The 20,190-nt window shown below is 53.9% G+C and overlaps 1 protein-coding gene across 1 annotated transcript in view; it reads right to left on the reverse strand.

The window, feature by feature from the left end:
* Positions 1–20,190, reverse strand: part of CACNA1I (calcium voltage-gated channel subunit alpha1 I) — a 103,779-nt gene that overhangs the window by 61,215 nt on the left and 22,374 nt on the right. Inside the window, exon 4 of the mRNA XM_033865616.1 lies at positions 4,028–4,125. Coding sequence (XP_033721507.1) covers positions 4,028–4,125 — 98 coding nt within the window. The remainder of the gene's footprint in view (positions 1–4,027; positions 4,126–20,190) is intronic.

The raw sequence follows: 20,190 nt of genomic DNA on the forward strand, positions 1-20,190 counted from the left end.
AGGAGGGGGCGCTTTCAGAGATAATCCAGCCCCATCTTGCCAAGGCCCAGAAAGGGATAGCAACTTATGAAAGGTCACACAGCGAGGAACCAGAACCCAGCCTCCTGACTGGCAGTCTAGTGCTTCTTCCCTCCCTCCCTAACCTCCTCCCATGCACTATCTCCTGCCCTTTATCCACCAATGGTTCAGTGGCCAGGACAGACCTGGCAGGAGTAGAGTGGAGGGACATATTTTTAACGAGGTTCTGTAAAGAGCACCACGACTCCCAGGTGCCCCAACCATCCTGGACGAAGTCAGAACCACACATCTAATCAGTTCCTCCTCCTCCTTTGTGCAAATAGGGAAACTGAGGCCCAGAGACACCCAGGGGCTTCCCAGGTCACACAGCAGGCTCCCTGCAGAGCTAAGAAGTAGAAATTACATTCCCTGACAACCCAACTGAGTCTTCCTCGTTGGTCGTGTTTTTAAACTACAGGCAGCCGCCCCCCTCTCCAGAGCTTTGCAATTAATAACCCATAATTTCACTTTGCCCAGTCCCAATTCTCTAGCCTGCCATCTAGTGGCCACATGGAAAGCTACAGGCTATTGTTGAAAAGAAGACGTCCCAGGGCAGAAGCGGCTCTAAAGATAAGTAAATGGGAGGACCTGGAATGTTCATGGAAACATCTAAGAAAAAAGAAGGCAACCAACCAAACTTCTCGAAGAGACACTTCTCAGACTCTGTGCCCCGCCCCCCATGCCACTCATTCCCCAGTGACCCTGGGCAGAGCTCCTGGCACCTGGGAAGCACGCTGCCCCTTCTGTAAATGAGGGTCTGGATCAGAGGACCTGCTCCAACAGCCTGAGGCTCCTGTTAATCAAGTTGCTCATGAAGATGGATTTATCTTAAGGTCCCTTTCCAGGGGGGCGCATCGGTTCTATTTTGGATCCTGGAGCGCTGTGCCTCCAGGTTCTGAGAAAGCAAGATTCGAGATTCGTCTGTCAGCTGAGAGGCAGAATCAGCTCGGAGTGGAAACAGAACTGCCCACCTCAGGCCACCCTGGGCCTCCCAGCGAAGCCTATTAGAAGGAAAGAGGCCCCTAAGGAAAGAGCCGAGCTCCTCTCTGGGCCCTTGGGGCTACCCAGCCTCCAAAACCGGAACCTCCAGGAGCACAGGGCCCAGCCCCGCCCTTCTCCAGAGAAGTGAACGGACTGGCTCTGGGGACCTGGAAGTGACCCCTACAGCCGGGAGCTGCAAATGAGCTCCTCACGCGGGCAGCGAGAGAGGGCGAAAAGGGCAGGGAGGAGAGGCACGTGGGCCCACACCCCGCACACGTGCACACACATATACATACAGCACATGGTCTCTCATAGATACAGAGACCCTCACACCCACACGCGCGCACACACGCGCACAGGTGTACAGAAACCCACCCGGAGAGAGAGGCCCATACCCTGTGTGTGTATCCTGTCTGCCCCCACCCAGACCATCTCTTCTGAAATGTCCTGTCACGTCGCTGCTCCCATGCCTGTCAGATCCCGAGACCTGTCGGGGGACGCAGAACGCAGGATCGTGTACAAACGCCCCTGTGTGACCCCAGCACAGGCACCCGCATCTCTGGAAAGGGTACCAGGCCTGTGGGCTGCATGGCTAGGAGCGTGACAGTGGCCACACGGTGGCTGCTTCCTGAGGGCAACCCCTGCCTTCCCCTGGAACAGAAATGGGGAGCACAAAGGGGGTGCCCAGGAAAGATGCGGCCCCTGCCCTGTGCCTTCCCTGCTGAGGTTGCCCAGGCCAGACGCTGGGCTTCCTCCGTGACTCTCCAGGGTGGGGACCAGGGCTTCTGCCCACCTGCTCCTCTCCACCCTGCCTGGCCCGGGCACGGCTCACCCACACTACCAGAGCAATCCTCTGTGTCCACTCCACTCTGCCAGGCGTTTCTAAAACACTCCCTTGCCAGGTCAATCCCCACGCTCTGCTGGGTCTCGGCTGACTCCACCTCAGACCCCCAGTGCCCCCCACTCTGCCCCTCCCTGCACCCCCATAAGCTCCACATGCCTGGCACCCCTCCGTCTGAGCACTGATTGCACAGAACAGCTACTCGATAAACTTGGCCAGCGGGTCCACTTCACACCTATTTACTGAGCGCTTTCCACACACCAGGCATAGTTCTGGGCGCTGAGGGAACAAAGTCTGCCTTGTGGTCAGTTTCCCAGTAGGAGGTGGCGCCTGAGAGAGAGGAACATGCACCCCTGGGCAAGGTGGGCTGGTTAGAAACAGGCTCCAGTTTAGTCCCTCCCACTAATCTGCTGTGTGACCTTGGGCTGGTCATGGCCCTCTCTGGGTCTCATTCTCCACACTTGTTAAAAGGGGTAAAGATGGTTTTGAACAAGTTAATCTTTAAGGAGACTTCTAGGCTTGGTGGCAAGTGGGAAGGACAGAGACAGTCTGCCACCTAGGATGGCCTCTCTGGATGTCCCTTCCCTGCCCCCGAGGGAGTCTCCCCAGGACAGTGGGAGGGGCAAAGGTGATATAGCTGAACTGCCCCTCCCCCCCCCCCACAGCTTTGGTTCTCACCGCTCACCCCCAGCCCCACCCCCATCTCTCAACCCCCCCCCCCCCCCTCAGGACCTTCACAGCAACTCTCAGGGGCCCCTGGAGTTTCCCATCACGTCAAGGCTCATGTGTGGGGAGGTGACCTTGTATATGCGACCTTGAGACTCCAGCACTCCAGGACCCCCTATGTAATTCACCCAACCTGTGCCAACCTGCCCTCCCAGGTCACCTTGCTCCACAAATATCCCAGAGCAGAGCCTCCACTGCCCAGCCAGGCCTGTCCGGGCTGACCAACACGCTCTGTGAGCCCAGAGTCAGGCTGGCCCCACAGGCACTCACAGCGGATGGCTGCAGAGAGGTGGGCAGGGCGAGTGGCAGGGACCCCCAAGGCCCCAAGCCTGGGTATTGGCAGAGTGGGGTCAGTGGTGACTGTGGAGGAGGACGAGGTGCCAGGAGCCCTCTCACCTTCTGCAGATTGGGAAACTGAGGCTCAGGCAGGGAAGAGAAGCAAGGGGTCAGACAGAGCCAGGGAAAGAGCTGGGCTTAGGACAGACATAACTCTGCTCAGATCCCTGCCTTGCCCCTGAATTGCTGTGTGACCTTATGCAAGCCACTTAACCTCTCTGAGCCTCACACAGGTTGTTCAGAGGGTTAAGTCAGCCAGCGGCATGTCAAGAGCCTGGCACACAGGAGGTGAGTAGATGCTCATAAATGTTCCTGACCTTCCCCATCAGGCCTGAAGCCCCCTGCAGGCAGGGCCCTCCCCCTCTCCTTCCCTAGATCCCCATCCCATTCGAGACACAGGGCAGTGGAAAGAGTCAGGAGACCTCCTGGGCAAGTAACCTCAAGTCTCCAAGTCTCAGTTTTTTCATCTCAGTTTTTCATGAGACTAACCCACCTCCCGCCAGGGGGACTGCAAGGCTCCGAAGAAATCACAGAGATGAAAAGCGTTGAAAGCTGGATGATTCTGGGCAGGTGTCAGGGGTTTTTGTTATCAGATAACCTCTCTCAATACTAGGTGGGCGGACAGATGGACGGGCAGCCGGTCAGATGGGGGAGTGGGTGGATGGACCTGTGGGGGCTGAACCTATGGAGGGGGTCAGTGGATGGGTCGGGAGCTCGAGCTCCAAGTCAGCACAAGTGCGGGGTCTGGGAGCCCCTCCCCAGTGGAATGCTGCACAACGCCCTCCCTCAAACCAAGCAGCTTCTTTTCACACACCTGCCACCTTGACAGTCCCCCCACAAGGAACCTTGTCCCCAAAAAGCCAGTATTTGCTGCAGTCTGAGTCCTTTTGGGACCCAGAGGCACCAGGGCCACCTTCCAGCATCTTCAGGCCCAAATAGTGCCCCGTGAACCCCTGGCAGCAGGGCCCACATCTGTCCAGTCACTGAAGGATCCCGTGCCCAGCACAGGCCTGGCATGGGGAGATGCCGGTCAGTCTCTGCTGAGTGAGTGAGTGCCCTGGGGCAGGGCAGGGGACACCAACTCACTGGGCACACGGTTGATGGCTTTGAGGGGCCTCAGGACACGCACGGTGCGGATGGCCGACAGGTTGATGTTCTGGAGGTCCAGGGAGTACTCAACCATCCTGCGAAGAGAGGGGAGAAGAGTGAGGCCCAGAGCACGGGAACAACAGGGCCACGGCCGGGCCAGCCACGCCCATGCCTGCCTGGACAGGGTAAGAAAAGTGGTCAGAAACCCGGCTAAGCCCCAGTCAGCCCTCTGGCCTTGGGCTGTCTCCTTGGGCCCGTCTCCTTCTCTGTAAGCCGCGCAGGTGACATCCACCTCGTGGACTGCCCTGAGGGTCCCGGTAGATGCGGCCAGGGGCAGAGGGAATGGAGGGGCAGAGACCCTGCGGCCCCACCGCGTACCCAGCACTGTGTCAGGTGGCTCCTGCCCGCGCTTCCAGGGCAGCCTCTGAAACAGGGAGGATTCGCCCCATTCCTCAGAGGGGAGCACGGAGGAACTGCCGAGAGGCCCCCAGGCTGAGCCCAGACGGTGACTGGACATCACAGTCACAGCAGCAGCAGCGTCTGCGAAGATTTTGCTGAGGGCAGAGGCCGGAGTGGAGCCCCAGTCCCTCTGTCTCCCCAAGCCCCCAGGGGCCCCCCAAGCCAGGGTTAGACGCCCAGATTTATGAAGAGATGAGGCTGTAAGAGAGGTGACATCACGTGTCCCAGGTCACCCAGCAAACGGGTAGAGGCTCAAGCCAGGAGTCACACCAGTTCTGCCCCCCTCCACCCCCTCACACCCATCCCCCAGTCCCCAACTTCCAGCTCAACGAGGCCAGGCGCAAACTGTACTTGGTCTGCAGGAATAACCCCTCTCCTGGGCACGCAAGGCGGCCGGCTCCAGCCTCGCAGGGCCCACTCCCGGCCTTTCTCCCACTGTCCCTTCTGCCTGCAACACCTCCATCATCTCTGCCCATTGAAACCTTCCTCAGGTTCTGTGCAGATGCCCCTGGAGTCCTGGAAGTTTCTCCACACCTGTGTCCATGATGAACCAGGCCAGTCTAGGTGCTGACTCAGACCGGCCCCTACCCTCAGGCGTCCGCACTCAGGCAGCGGAGAGACCGAAAAGCAAAGACAGCACTGGAGCCCTCACCACTGCCTCAGTTCTCATCCTCGGGGCCTCACCAAACAGGTCCCCCTCCCCTTCCAGTCTGCCTCCTCCAGGAGGCCTCCCCAGATCTCCAGGGGAGGCAGATCTCCGGTGTCCCCTCTATAGTTTCCTGCACGTCCGTCAGACCCTTCCTGCTCAGTTGCTTCTTGCCCCCCGTTTCCCCCTCTGAAAGACAGGCCCCAGGGGCCTGCAGCCCCAGCCTGACCCCAGACATCCCAGTCACCGGACCTGGGCCCCCCACCCTGAGACTCCGGCACTGCTGCCAGCTCCACCTGTCGCCGCCATCAGCGGGAAGTGAAGGCTTTTCCTACACACCCTGCAAACCTGTCCGACTGTTGCGGAGCCATCGCCCCCTCCCGCTGCTTGAAGAGTAATTGAGTGAAAGCTCTGTCTCCCTGAAATGCCTCCATCCATCATCTCCCGGCTTTCTGGGGCACAGGCTCCGGCTCCCATGCTTGTGTGCTCTCTCTCTCTCCTTTTTCACACACACACACATACACACACACACACACACACAAATGCAACACGGAATCAAACGTCTGCACACAACCATTGGTGCGCACACACGTACACACTCACTCCTTGGACACCCTCAGCCACACTCACTCCTACCAGGGCCCAAATTCAGATGAAGGGACATGACAAAAAAAGTGACAGAGACCTAAGAACTGGAGACGGAGACCAGGGGTCCCGAGGAGGGGGCAGGAGGGGGGTCAGTGGGGGCAGCAGCCAGGCAGAGAGGGTGAGGGCTGAGGCGCCCAGGGGTAGTGGGTGATCTGGGAAGGGGGCGCCGAAGGCGTGGGGCGGCGTAAGGATTCCGCGCGTGGGTGAGCCACACCGTCATGTTCGTATTTGGTGGAAAGAGCTCTCCAGGCAGCCAGGGAGATGTGTGTGATAGAAGCACTGTGGGGGCAGCACACACGGGCACACAAACAGGCTCTCACACTGGCGCGCACACGCGCACGCGCGCACGCACACACACACCAGGCCTAGGAGAGCCACCCCATGGCAGGCAGCCCCTCCCCCAGGCCCCAGCCTCTCAAACTCAGACCCTCTTCCTTCTCTGCCGGGTTCTCTCCCTCCTGCCAGTGGGCTCGCTTTATGCTTTGCTGGGTGTGCTGGAGGTGGGAGATCCCAGCCCACGCTAGACTGAACCCACCTAGGTACTGCGTCCCAGGAGCCCCTGAGCACACCTGCCGAGACCCAGCAAATCCCAGCCCAGGATTTCTTCCCATCCCGTGAAGTCTCACCACAGAGACAAACAGGTGCCTCACAGACGATGGGTAGACAGAAAAGCGAATGGTTTTTGAGGGCCTCCTGTGTGTGTTACCTGCGTTAGCCTGCTCGAGCCCCCTCTACATTTCTCAGATCCCACCTCATCCCTCTCTCTGCTGCCCTGGACCAGGCCGGGCCCACGGGCTACAAGCCACACCAGGGCCTGCCTGCTGCAGGAGCCCTCAGGACACTCCTGACTGGTCCCTGACTCTCCCGCCCCACGCAGCCACACGGGCTCTGTGCCCCTCCATCCCCCCTCAAGGAACCCATAGCCCACCGTCTGGGACTACTGGTTCTTAATTAAGTTGGGGGCACCCACCATGGCCCCTGCCCCAGGATAGGCTGGGAGGCAAGAACGGGAAATTACAGATGCGCTGTGTAGTCAGGTCCCATGGTGAGGATTCAGGTTCACCTTCCTTTCTCTAAAATAAGTGGGGCGGGGGGCCGGCCTCTGGGTCCTGAGTGAGATACAACTTATGGCTGGGTGTCACCGAGGCCCACAGTTACCCAGAGTTAGTAAGCTTTAGGGTCTGAACGCCTCCTAGACCCCACCTCATGGGAGGCTGATCTGACTCTTGTCCCCATCTCTGAAGGGGACGAAGCAGCCACAGCCTGACAGACCCAGAGCGACACAGTGACCCAGTCCCTTCCCTTCACCTCTGACCCGATCCTCTACTACAAAAATTCCCCTAAGAATTAATCAACCCTCAGGGTCCCCACTGAAAAGCCCTCAAGAGAAATTTCTGGGAGAATTTAGTGTCAAGATCTTAGCTCTGAGCTTCCTGGCAGTTGAGTCAAAAAGAGAAATGTGATGAGTCACTAAGTTCTCAGCAGCAGGAACGGTCTTGGCTTTGGGGGGTTTTGTTTGTTTGTTTGTTTTTTGGCTGCACCAGGCGGCTGGCAGGATCTCAGTTCCTAAACGTTTCTCCCAGGTCCTAACTCTCTCTTCTATACTTCATAAACCTATCTGGGTGGCGGGGGAGGGTGTCCTGCTGCAGCCGCATCTCCCGTCTGGGGGAGCGAGACCAGCTGTAAATACTTTTGGTGATAAAGAGCAAATAGGGGTTTCCCTGGTGGCGCAGTGGTTGAGAGTCTGCCTGCCGATGTAGGGGACACGGGTTCGTGCCCCGGTCCGGGAAGATCCCACATGCCGCGGAGCGGCTGGGCCCGTGAGCCATGGCCGCTGAGCCTGCGCGTCCGGAGCCTGTGCTCCGCAACGGGAGAGGCCACAGCAGTGAGAGGCCCACGTACCAGAAGAAGAAGAAAAAAAAAAAGAGCAAATAGCAGGTGCGCAGTGAGGAATCCAGTAGTTCTCGTTCCCTGAGAGGAAGAGGATAGAAAGCTGGACATTGGACAAGGCCGGGGAGAGAGGGGCTGAGCGAGTAGCCGGGAGGTAGGAACTGCAGGTTTAAGTCTCTGCCCTGGGATCACGCTGTCCTGACGGTGACTGTGCACTGACAAGCCCAACGCGGGACAGTCACTGACAGCTCCAGCACCCAGCCCCCTCTGCTGACAGCTGCAGCAGCCCCCTGCTTCCTCTCCACACGGCCCATCCTCCGTTAGTCCAAACCTCCTAAAACGCGAATCTAGGGACTTCCCTGGTGGTGCACTGGTTAAGAATCCGCCTGCCAATCCAGGGGACACAGATTCGAGCCCTGGTCCTGGAAGATCCCACGTGCCGCGGAGCAACTAAGCCCGTGCGCCACAACTACTGAGCCCAAGCTCTAGAGCCCGTGCTCCACAAGAGAAGCCACCGCAATGAGAAGCCCACGAACCACAATGAAGAGTAGCCCCCGCTCGCCACAACTAGAGAAAGCCCGCGCGCAGCAATGAAGACCCAATGCAGCCAAAAAAACCCTCGAATCTAGCTGTGTCACTCCTGGCCTTAAACCCTCAATGGCTCCCCATTGCCCTTCAAGGCCCTGCAGTCTGGCCTCGGCCCCCTCCCCCCACCCCTTGCCCCTACTCCATGCACCTCGGGCACCAGGCCAGGCCCGCCGAGCTCAGCAAACACGCGATTCTCTGCCCCCTTTGCTTTGCGCGTTGCCTGTTCTCCTCGCTCTCATCCTTCAAGACGCCCTCCTCCATGAAGCCCTGCTCACGCCCTCCCTGCACGGCAGGCTGAATCCAACCCTCTCTGCTCTGGCTCCTTCCACACTCTGTTCACACCTCCTGTCTAGTTTGGGTTCCCCCAAAGCAGACTCAGCCAGGGGCTTGGGAGCAGCCGCTTATTCGGGGGTGATCCCAGGAGGCACAGAGAGAGAGAGCGGAGAGGGAACAGCCAGCGAGGGGCTGGTCATGGGCAGGTTACCCTGCAACTGGGCCGCAGTCCCAGCAGGGGCCCCCGGCGAGGGCGGGGCTGCAGCATTAGCCATCGCCTGATCGGCTGGATGCTGGACGCTGGCCGGCTCCTCTCTCCTCAGACGCACCCCGCTCCAGCCCCGCCACGCAGAGCCGGCGCCCCGGGAATCTATGCAGCATGAAGCACGCCTGTGACAGAAGCAGCCACCTTCCACCTCCTTCCTCCTCCTCCCCGCTGGATGAAAGCTAAGGGAGCATCCCCCACCTCCAAAAAAAAAAGAGAGTGAAGAGGGCCGCTCTGCGGGTGAATAACCACCCGGCTGACTTCCCTTAGGCCCCAAGTAAGACATCACTTGCGGGAGCGAGAAATTAACCCTAATTACACAGTTACTTTATGGTGCAGTGTCAGTGCTAAAAGTCTAAAAACAAAATCAACAAAAACCCCCACTGCCTCCTGCCAGCTCCCAAGTGCCTAATTAGGTAAGTAATTTTGCTTTAAAGCGAGCACTTTCGTCCTGACATCACCCCAGGAGGAGGCTGACTGCACCCAGCTCCCGGGTGGCATGTCATCTGGAGAGAGGGGCTCGGATGTGGCCGTGCTGAGGTGGGGACCGTGCCAGGGTGGGCAGGCAGGGCGGACATCTGCTCTCCAGGGCCGTCCCCATGGATTCCTGCTGAGAGGCCACCCTGCCCCACTGCCAGCTCCCCTGGCTCCCGGGACAGGCCCGGAGACCCAGGCCTGGTCAACCAGTGGACAACCATTCCCCGGCCACCACGACTGGCTCAGGATGGGCCATGAAGGGCAGCCAGTCCTTGAGCTGGGACTGCAGGGAAGAGGTGCTCTTCCTGGCTAAGCCACCGCCAGGAAACCCGGAGGCACTAATGACCATCTTGCCTCCGTGGTGGCCCGAGAGTTTTGCCAACACAAAGGAAGGCCGAGGCCAGAACTGGAGAGAAGCAGGATCCTGACCATACGGTTCGAGCACTCCCTGCAGCTGCACCCGGATCCAAGAGCTGCCCTCTATTCTTCCCAGGCACGTGAGCCAGGACCTGCCCTCTGGGCCTTGGGGGTCATTTGAGTTGGGTTTCTCTCACTGGCAACTCAGAGTCCTGCCGATTCAGAGGGGTTTCTAGAGCACTCGCCATGTGCCAAGCACTTCACACCCCTTCCCACGGTGGGAGGACGGCGCCCAACGCAGATGAGGAAGCTGAGGCTCAGACAGAACCCAGGTCACCCAGCTCAGTAGTGGGGGACCCAAGAGTTCTGCATGACCCCTCCCCACCTCATCAGTCATCAGGCCAGGCGTGAGCACCTCCCACAGCTGGCCAGGTGGCCAGTAAGTACCAGTAAACTGGATCAGCAGCACGTGGAGCGGAGCCAACAGCCATGGGGCAGTGCTGCCCCATGGTTAGAGCATCGAGCCTGGCTTCCGATCCCAGCTCTGCTGCTAGCGCACCATGTGACCTTGGGCAAGTCACTGAATTGACCTCATGGGGGTGTGGGGAGGGTGAAATGCGTTCACATACGGGTTCAGTGCCTGGGACAGGGCCTGGCACAAGAAAGAGCCAGCTATTACTATATCACAGCAACGGTCCACACTGGCCCACGAATCACATGATGCCTGCTTAAACCCCTCCCTAGATCCCACCTCCTGCCGGGGAAAGCCCAGGCAGGAAGGGCCTCCGGGAGTTCTCTGACCGTGACCCCAGCACTGCCCACCGTTTGCCCTGCAGTCCAGAGACACCCACCATCTCAGTTTCCCAGAGTGCACCATGCTGTTTCCAGCTGACACGCCTTTTCACTCGCCAGTCCCTCTACCTGGAGTGCCCTTCCCGGCTGTCCAGATCCCACCCCCAGGCAGAACTGAACTGTCCTGCTCTGTGGCCCACTGTGCCTCTACTAGGGCAGCTCTGGCCCTGAGGGGTGCTGTCGTTGCCCCTGTTCCTCAGGGGCCAGCTCAGAGTCCTAGCCGAGTCCCCAGCCCCCCGCCCAGGGCCTGGCTTGGAGGCGGCTCCCTCGCCAGCTTGTCAAACAAATAACCTGAGGGACAAGATCAGAAAAGAAAAAAAAAGAAGCTTGGAGCTGACAAGAAGCACCATAAAATGACTGAGACTTAACATATTTCCAGGAAATACCCCTCCCAGGAGATGATTCTTATGTGTTGCTGATAAAAATAGGGTGTTTCCTCAATCTTTACAAGGGACCCACAGGGGCTTTCTTAAAATGTAACGTAAGATGTAGCTAATGGAAAGGAAGCTGAGATGCTGGAAATGGCAGATCATCTGTCAGGAGGCAGTTCTGTGATGACTCAGGCCTGTGTTGCTTGATAACTAGACCACCAGCCTATGCTACTGTGCTGGTACCCAGCACATAGTAGGTGTTCAGTGGAGGGAGAGAGGAAGGAAATAATGGAAAGAGAGAATTAGGGAGTGATAACATTAACCCTTGACTTTGGCCAGCGTGTGATGATTTATGGGTCATTTTTACCATATATCCTCACACGAATCCTATGAGACCAGAAGAACAGGGTTGCTTTAGCCCCTGGACAAAGAAACTGATGCACTGAAACCAACTCAGGCCAAGTTCAGAGTAAAGGGGGAACTGGGGGCCACAAAGGAATCTGGGGACCTCAGCAGTAGGAGACCCTGGACCATCTCTCGACAAGGCTCCACTCAGGTGGCAACACTCCAGTGACTTTATCTCTGGGTAGAATTGCCAGATACATACAGGATGCCCAGTTAAGTCTGAACTTCAGGCAAACAACGATATATAATTTTTTAGCACACATCCCAAACATGCCTCCCGCAAAATTCAGCTCCCTTACTCCAGGGTAGTCTTGGCACCACGGTAGTTGGGCGCAGCTGCTGGAAACCAGACAGAGATTCTTTCGGCTCTACCACAGCTTGAGGGAAAGGTCCCTCTTCCGAGACTCACCCCACATCCTTCTGAGAGTCCTCCAGGGGAGATCAACTAGAATATTTTGGCCTCTGAAAAGGTAAAACCCTTCGTATTGTGAGTGAGCGTGGGCTCTGGGGACGATTGTACCTGAGCACATCCCAGATCTGGTCCATACGGGCTGTGTGACCTGAGGCAGGCTGTTAATCTCTCTGAGCCTCCATTTCCCCATCTGGGAAATGAGGTTAACAACCCCAAGTTCTCTGGACTGTGGGGATGTAAGAGAGCCCAGCCTAGTCAGGAAACTTTAGTTCTGGTAACCTACCTAAGCAGCAGTGGCTTGTGCCTACCTAGAGCACCCTTCTCTGCTTGTAGGGTAACAGTCCTGGGATTTTCCAAGTCCATCCTCCCCACTCTTAGGCCACGTGGTATGAGAGACGTCGACCCCACACCCAGCGCCAGGGGATGGGTCTTGACCTAGGTCTGGCCAATCAGAGTGCGGCCGCATTTAGGCTACAGTGATTGGTTCAGGGATCCAAGCCAAGGAGGCTCTGTTCCGCCCTCGTTGGAGTGGCTGAGAAAGCAAAGGTGTCTTTCTGTTGAACCAGAGGGAGGAGGCTGGGCACTCAGGGCTGTCCGCCGCCATCCCCCCACTGAGAGGAAAGCTGCCAGGGATGGAGGTCAACACAGAGGAATGAGAAGAGCTGTGAGACGGGAGGACACGCTGCCTGGTGACATCTTTCAGGATTCTGGATTAAGCGTGCCCTGAAGTCAGAGACCCCTCGACTTTCAGTAAAGGAGATGATAAGCTCCCTTAAACAAGGTTCGGCAGGCTCCTGTCCATATAACTGAGAGAATTCTGAATGATATATGATCGACTGGTGTCTGGCTTGTCAACCTGTAGCCTGAGAATCTCTGGTGATTTACCCCCTACCCCGCCCCCCATGACATCTAGCATCCTGTTTCCATGGAAACGGACCAGAGCAGTGATCATCACTCTCTCCCTCCCTCCCACTTTTCTCCATATGCAGATGAAAAAGCATCCACACCAGGATTCTCCCTGGAACCTTCCCAGGTCCACACCCACCCAAGGGCCATTTCGGCTACAAGAAAATGACCCCAGATCCCCCAGCTCTGCAGCGACTGGACACAAAGATACAAAACAAACATGTCATGGAGCCTCTCCGCCACGCTGGCTCAGGGCCAGGCTCCAGGGACTCCAGGTCAATGGCTCAGCCTCAGCCCTGCCCCACAGCATGCAGGCCTTGGAGCAGACAGACCTGTAGAGCCCAGGATAAAGCAGGGTGTAAAGTCAGCGGCAGAGCCAGGAGGATGCCCTAGGCCTGCTGGCACGTGGAGTGCTTCCCTGACCCAGAGATCACGCACACAGAGCCATGCAGGAGGGAGGCCAGCAGCAAAGGCTTCTGGAAACAGCCCAGTGGTGACTCTCTGATGCTGGTAACTACAGCGGGTCTGCTGGCGGGCGTGGGCCTCTGTGGAGCTTACACAGGTTGGTAATTGACTTTAGATTTCTCAACAGATCATGTGCACCCAGGTAGTGCTCCCAAGGCTCCAACCAGGACTTGGAGACATGGTGGGGCCACAGCTTTGGCCAAGAGCAGACAAAGAAACTCAGGCCCTAGGAGAGGCATGTGGCAGACCCGGAGAGCTGCCCACCCAATACGCTTTCTCTCGTCTTCCAATCTTGCCTGGCCCCAGGGAACGATTCTTGGTTGATTTACCCAAATTCAATGATGTTTTCTATTATCCTAGCTTCCCTTGCAGCTAAGGATGGCCATGAGATCCAGTTCTGGCCAAGCATGCTGGGACAGGGGAAGGATCTAGAAAAGAAAATGCTGTTTTCCAGATCCAAGTAGACAGGTGCGGCTGGCATAGCCCTGTCTCCCTTCATCCTTTCTGCCTTCAGTGCAGACACGATGCCCACAGCTTCAACAGCCACCTTGTGACCATGAGAGGAAGACCTGGAAAATCACAAGGACATCAGCCCCCACATCACAGAGCCATCACTGGTAACCACTGACCTCAGAACATCATGTTATGTCAGACAAAACACCCCAGGATTTGCACAAGTCACTGTTGGTCATATGTTCTGTTACTTGCAGCCAAATGCATCCCTGACAAATACAGCCAGCAAGTTACACAGAACCAGGATTTGGTCCCAGCCCATGGAGCCAAGCTGCCTGGATTCAACTCCTGACTCTGCTCCTTACCAGTCCATGACCTCAGGCAGGTCACTCCCTGTCCCTGTGCCTCATCTGTGAAATGGAACTGACCACAGTCCCTCCCTCGCAGAGCTGGTCTGAAGATGAAGCCAGATAATGCAGAGCATCGGGCCCAAGCTGAGTGCTCAGCAAACAGTGGATGCCCTTATTTTTATCACCTGGATAATGCCTAAGAGGATTCAATTCCCTTTGCTTTTTAAAGTCCCACTGATGGGGCACTTTGGACAATAGGAACTCTCAGCAAGCAGTCACAGAGGGGACACGTCTGCCTGATCTTCCTAGAAAGCTCTAGTCCAGGGATAAGGAACAATCCTTACTGACATTTTGTTTCCCGAGAGCCTGGAAGAGTCAGGCTGGAGAAACTGTTCCCCACGCACTCTCGGGAGAAGCTGTTTCCAGGGTGGGATAGATCCTGGTCCAGCCTCTCCTTCTCCCTCCCTGGCCAAGGTGCAGAGTTCCAGACATTACTGCTATTTGTGTTAATATTATTCACGATGATAGAAAGTCTTACAAGGAGTCCCCACTGTTCCGTTGACACAGCACATCTGCTTGTCATGAGCATTAATTCAGATCCTGGACACAGATCAGAGATGGAGCCCTCCCCATGCCTCTCCCCGTTCCTGCGGCTTCCAGAAGTGGGAGTCATGCTCTCCACTTGAAGCACTCCCAATGAGGGGCTCTGTGAGGGTCAAATGAACTAGACCCACTTGCATCAGGGCCACCTGGGCATTTGCGTATAATGCAGATTCCTAGGCCCTCCGTACCTGCTGGGTCTAGATCCCTTGGGTGAGGCCCAAGAATCTATATTTTAACATGTGCCCCAGTAATCCTGTCACTCTCTGAATTTTGAGGAGCACTAAGAAGGGGTCCAAGGCTGAACGTATGTTTGAGGACTGGGGAGGTTGCACATCCCTCGGCTGCTCCATTTTCTACACCGAGGTCCTTTCCAGGACACCATCATAGTCAGAAGCTTTCAAGGGACATCAGACTCAAGGCCATTACTGTGCCCTGCACTCTTCCAAGGCGGGGCCCACACCAGCCATGCCCTTGGCAAGGGCTCTGGCTCAGCCTCATTCTGGAAAGGTCCCTACAGCCCAGCCCTAGAGCCCTGGCTCAACCCCACCACAGACACCAGTCATCAGAATTCTTGGGGAAGGTTTTAACAGACGCACCCAGGCCCCTCCCCACAGACGTCAACGGCCACTTCATGTTGTTGGTTAGGGGAGGCGGTAGTATTACCAGCTTGACGCAGCAAGGGAGATGTACAGATAAAGAAAACCTCAAGTTCAACAAGAACGTCATTGAATATTTCCCTGCCTCCTCATGGACTATAATGCAGAAAAGCGTAGCTTAAACAAGACAGTGAGGTAGGTTCCCCTATTACCCATGGATTAGTGGGACTTTGTCACACACTGGAAGAGAGTCTCTAGTGAGGTGCCACAGGGCTCACTGTCCTGGGCTGATCAAACACAGGAAATAAATGTAGTGAGTGACTGAATCAAGACTCCAAGATATCACTATAAGGTGAAATTAGTAACAATAAATGCAAAGTTTGGTATTTGTGGTTTAAAAAAAAGATCAACTGTGTTTAGCTCCAGGGTGGGAGAGACCTGGCTTGGAAAGTGAGCACGACCCAGGGGTGGTAGGTAGCACAGCCCCTCACAGGTCACCATGATCCCACATGACCCTGGGGCAAGGGCAGTCCCTTCTCTCCCCCCATAAGTCATCATTGGAAAGTTGGGGTCCTGCTCCCCAGCCAGGGACCAAGACAGCCTGAAGTATGTCCAGCAGGTGAGGCCACCCACCTGTCCTTTGACACATGATGGGAGATGCTGGGGAGACTCAGGGAGGATATGAGCTGCTTTCCAATTAGTGAAGGCTGCCATGAGTCTGCGGGGAGGCACCTGCCCACGCGCTCCAGGCCCCTCTGTGTGATCAGGCCACTGCCCCCGTCTCTGGCTTCATCTCTCAGCACCCACCCATGCCCCAGATTCCTGGGCTCTGACAGACACCCTCCCCCACCCCCTGCCTGGTCAGCTCTTGCACACACCCCTCCCCACCCCGCCCCCGGCCCGGCCTCTCTTCCTCAGGAAGCCGTATACTAACCCTCCCCCGCCATCTAAATCAGGCCCCCATTCCACACCCTCATGGCCCTTCTATACTTCTTTGCAACAACATTGGTCCCAATTTCGAAGTTATTTAGAACTTTATTATCTGTTTTGTATCCATTTTCTAAATCGGGAGCTCCATGAAATCACAGCAGCATCTGTCTTGTTCCTCTCGTGTCCCCGCTGCACAGCACCTGGCGTGTAGTAGGTGCTCAATAAATGCTGATTTTGTGAATGAGTAAGTGAATGAATGGTCCCATCAGGTGGGAGCTACCGGAAGACAAATTTCAGCTTCGTGAAAGAACTTCCTAGCACATTAGGCTGTCCCAGTTTGCAGTCGGCTGCCTTGTGAGTTGCCCCCAGTGGCAGCACACAAGCAGGGGCCGAATGGACGTGGAGGTGAAGGCTCTGACCTCTAAGGAACCTTCCAGTACAGGGGTACAGAACCTCCATCGCTTGAAGAGGGAGCCAGTAATTTGGGGAAGAGGAGGAGCAGGAAGGAAGAAATCAGCCTCGGGATGACAGGCCGGTTACTCGGGAAACAGGACATTTATAGCTGCGAGCTTGGGTGGGACTGGGGGGGGCGGGGTTGGGCTCTGGAGTCCAGGCTTGCGGCTTCCCATCCTGCCCTCTGCACCCACACCATCCCTAGGCACAAAGGACAGGAAGGACCCAGGACAGGGGTAGGTCTGGGTCACCAGAGCTCCCAGCATCCCACACGGGGCTGTTCGTGACTCATAAAATGTCTTCATTGAACCCGCCCCCTAAGCCAGGACTGGCTACGTAATTTGCAGGGCCCAGTGCTAAGCGAAAACGTAGGGCCGCTTGTTCAAAACGTATTAAGAGTTTCAAAATGGTGAAAGCAGAGCATTAAAGCAAGCATGGGGCCCTAGGGGACTCCATATGCACCCAGCCCTCCCTGACTCCCAGGAGGATGCTGGCCAGTGGACCCCACCCCAAGGACCAAGAGAAGACATCAAACGGAGACCTTGCCACAGTGCTGAAGCCAGGCCAGCTCCTCACTCTGCCCAGCTTAGATCTTCCTTGTCTTTATTTATAAATATGAGCAGACGGCGAGGGGGAGTCACTAAGCAATAGAGGAGACTCTTCAAGTCAAAAGGGCGGAGTGGGGGCACCTCCTTGGCGGTCCAATGGTTAAGAATCTGCCTTCCAACGCAGGGGACGCCGGTTCAATTCCTGGTCCGGGAAGATCCCACATGCTGCAGGGCAACTGAGCCCAAGCTCTAGAGCCCACAAGCCACAATTACTGAGCCCATGCGCCGCAACTACTGAAGCCAATGTGCTCTGGGGCCCGTGTGCCACAACTACTGAGCCCACAGGCTGCAATACTGAAGCCCGTGTGCCTAGAGCCCGTGCTCCGCAACAAGAGAAGCCACCGCAATGAGAAGCCTGCGCACCGCGAAGGAGAGTAGCCCCTGCTCACTGCAACTAGAGAAAGCCCGTGCACAGCAACAAAGACCCAGCACAGCCAAAATAAATAAATAAATAAATCATGCAGTACTGACTTAAAAAAAAAAAGACTTCCCTGAAACAGGAGTTAAGAAAAATTATCCTAAAACATGGAAATACAGCAAAGGGAGGGCAGTATTTCTCACAATGTCATTTAGAGCATTATTTAACAGACCTATCTAAGGATTATTTCATCATCTAGGGGAATATACCTTTGTTTGATTCACTCTTTACCATTAATTAACAATTTGGCTGCTGTGCAATTACATGTAAACTCAGAAATATTTGTAAGTGATTTCTGAGAGGGAAGACAGCAGAAGCAAGAAGAACTACAATCCTGCAGACTGTGGAACAAAAACCACATTCACAGAAAGACAGACAAGATGAAAAGGCAGAGGGCTATGTACCAGATGAAGGAACAAGATAAAACCCCAAAAAACAACTAAATGAAGTGGAGATAGGCAACCTTCCAGAAAAAGAATTCAGAATAATGATAGTGAAGATGATCCAGGACCTCAGAAAAAGAATAGAGGCAAAGATCGAGAAGATGCAAGAAATATTTAACAAACACCTAGAAGAATTAAAGAACAAACAAACAGAGATGAACAATACAATAACTGAAATGAAAACTACACTAGAAGGAATCAATAGCAGAATAACTGAGGCAGAAGAACGGGTAAGTGACCTGGAAGACAGAATGGTGGAATTCACTGCTGCAGAAGAGAATAAAGAAAAAAGAATGAAAAGAAATGAAGACAGCCTAAGAGACCTCTGGGACAACATTAAACGCAACAACGTTTGCATTATAGGGGTCCCAGAAGGAGAGAGAGAGAGAAAGGACGAGAGAAAATATTTGAAGAGATTATATTCAAAAACTTCCCTAACGTGGAAAAGGAAATAGCCACCCAAGTCCAGGAAGCGCAGCAAGTCCCATACAGGATAAACCCAAGGAGAAACACGCCGAGACACATAGTAATCAAACTGGCGAAAATTAAAGACAAAGTATTGAAAGCAGCAAGGGAAAAACGACAAATAACATACAAGGGAACTCCCATAAGGTTAACAGCTGATTTCTCAGCAGAAACTCTACAAGCCAGAAGGGAGTGACATGATATACTTAAAGTGATGAAAGGGAAGAACCTACAACCAAGATTACTCTACCCAGCAAGGATCTCATTCAGATTCAATGGAGAAATCAAAAGCTTTACAGACAAGCAGAAGCTAAGAGGATTCAGTACCACTGAACCAGCTCTACAACAAATGCTAAAGGAACTTCTCTAAGTGGGAAACACAGAGAAGCAAAGGACCTACAAAAACAAGTCCAAAACAATTAAGAAAATGGTCATAGGAACATACATATTGATAATTACCTTAAACGTGAATGGATTAAATGCTCCAACCAAAAGACACAGGCTTGCTGAATGGATACAAAAATAAGATTCGTATATATGCTGTCTACAAGAGACCCACTTCAGACCTAGGGACACATACAGACTGAAAGTGAGGGGATGGAAAAAGATATTCCATGCAAATGGAAATCAAAAGAAAGCTGGAGTAGCAATACTCATATCAGATAAAATAGACTTTAAAATAAAGAATGTTACAAGAGACAAGGAAGGACACTACATAATGATCAAGGGATCGATCCAAGAAGAAGATAAAACAATTATAAATATATATGCACCCAACATAGTAGCACCTCAATACATAAGGCAACTGCTAGCAGCTATAAAAGAGGAAATTGACAGTAACACAATAATAGTGGGGGACTTTAACACCTCACTTACCCCAATGGACAGATCATCCAAAATGAAAATAAATAAGGAAACAGAAGCTTTAAATGACACAATAGACCAGATAGATTTAATTGATATTTATGGGACATTCCAATCCAAAAACAGCAGATTACACTTTCTTCTCAAACGTGCACAGAACATTCTCCAGGATAGATCACATCTTGGGTCACAAATCAAGCCTCAGTAAATTTAAGAAAATTGAAATCATATCAAGCATCTTTTCTGGCCACAACGCTATGAGATCAGAAATGAATTACAGAGAAAAAAATGTAAAAAACACAAACACATGGAGGCTAAACAATACGTTACTAAATAACCAAGAGATCACTGAAGAAATCAAAGAGGAAGTCAAAAACTACCTAGAGACAAATGACAATGAAAACATGATGATCCAAAACCTATGGGATGCAGCAAAAGCAGTTCTAAGAGGGAAGTTTATAGCTATACAAGCCTACCTCAAGAAACAAGAAAAATCTCAAATAAACAATCTAACCTTACACCTAAAGGAACTAGAGAAAGAAGAACAAACAAAACCCAAAGTTAGCAGAAGGAAAGAAATCATAAAGATCAGAGCAGAAATAAATGAAATAGAAACAAAGAAAACAATAGCAAAGATCAATAAAACTAAAAGCTGGTTCTTTGAGAAGATAAACAAAATTGATAAACCATTTGCCAGACTCATCAAGAAAAAGATGGAGAGGACTCAAATCAATAAACTTAGAAATGAAAAAGGAGAAGTTACAACAGACACCGCAGAAATACAAAGCATCCTAAGAGACTGCTACAAGCAACTCTATGCCAATAAAATGGACAACCTGGAAGAATTGGACAAATTCTTAGAAAGGTATAACCTTCCAAGACTGAACCAGGAAGAAATAGAAAATATGAACAGACCAATCACAAGTAATGAAATTGAAACTGTGATTAAAAATCTTCCAACAA

The sequence above is a fragment of the Tursiops truncatus genome, chromosome 11, assembly GCF_011762595.2.
Source record: "Tursiops truncatus isolate mTurTru1 chromosome 11, mTurTru1.mat.Y, whole genome shotgun sequence".
NCBI lineage: Eukaryota > Metazoa > Chordata > Mammalia > Artiodactyla > Delphinidae > Tursiops > Tursiops truncatus.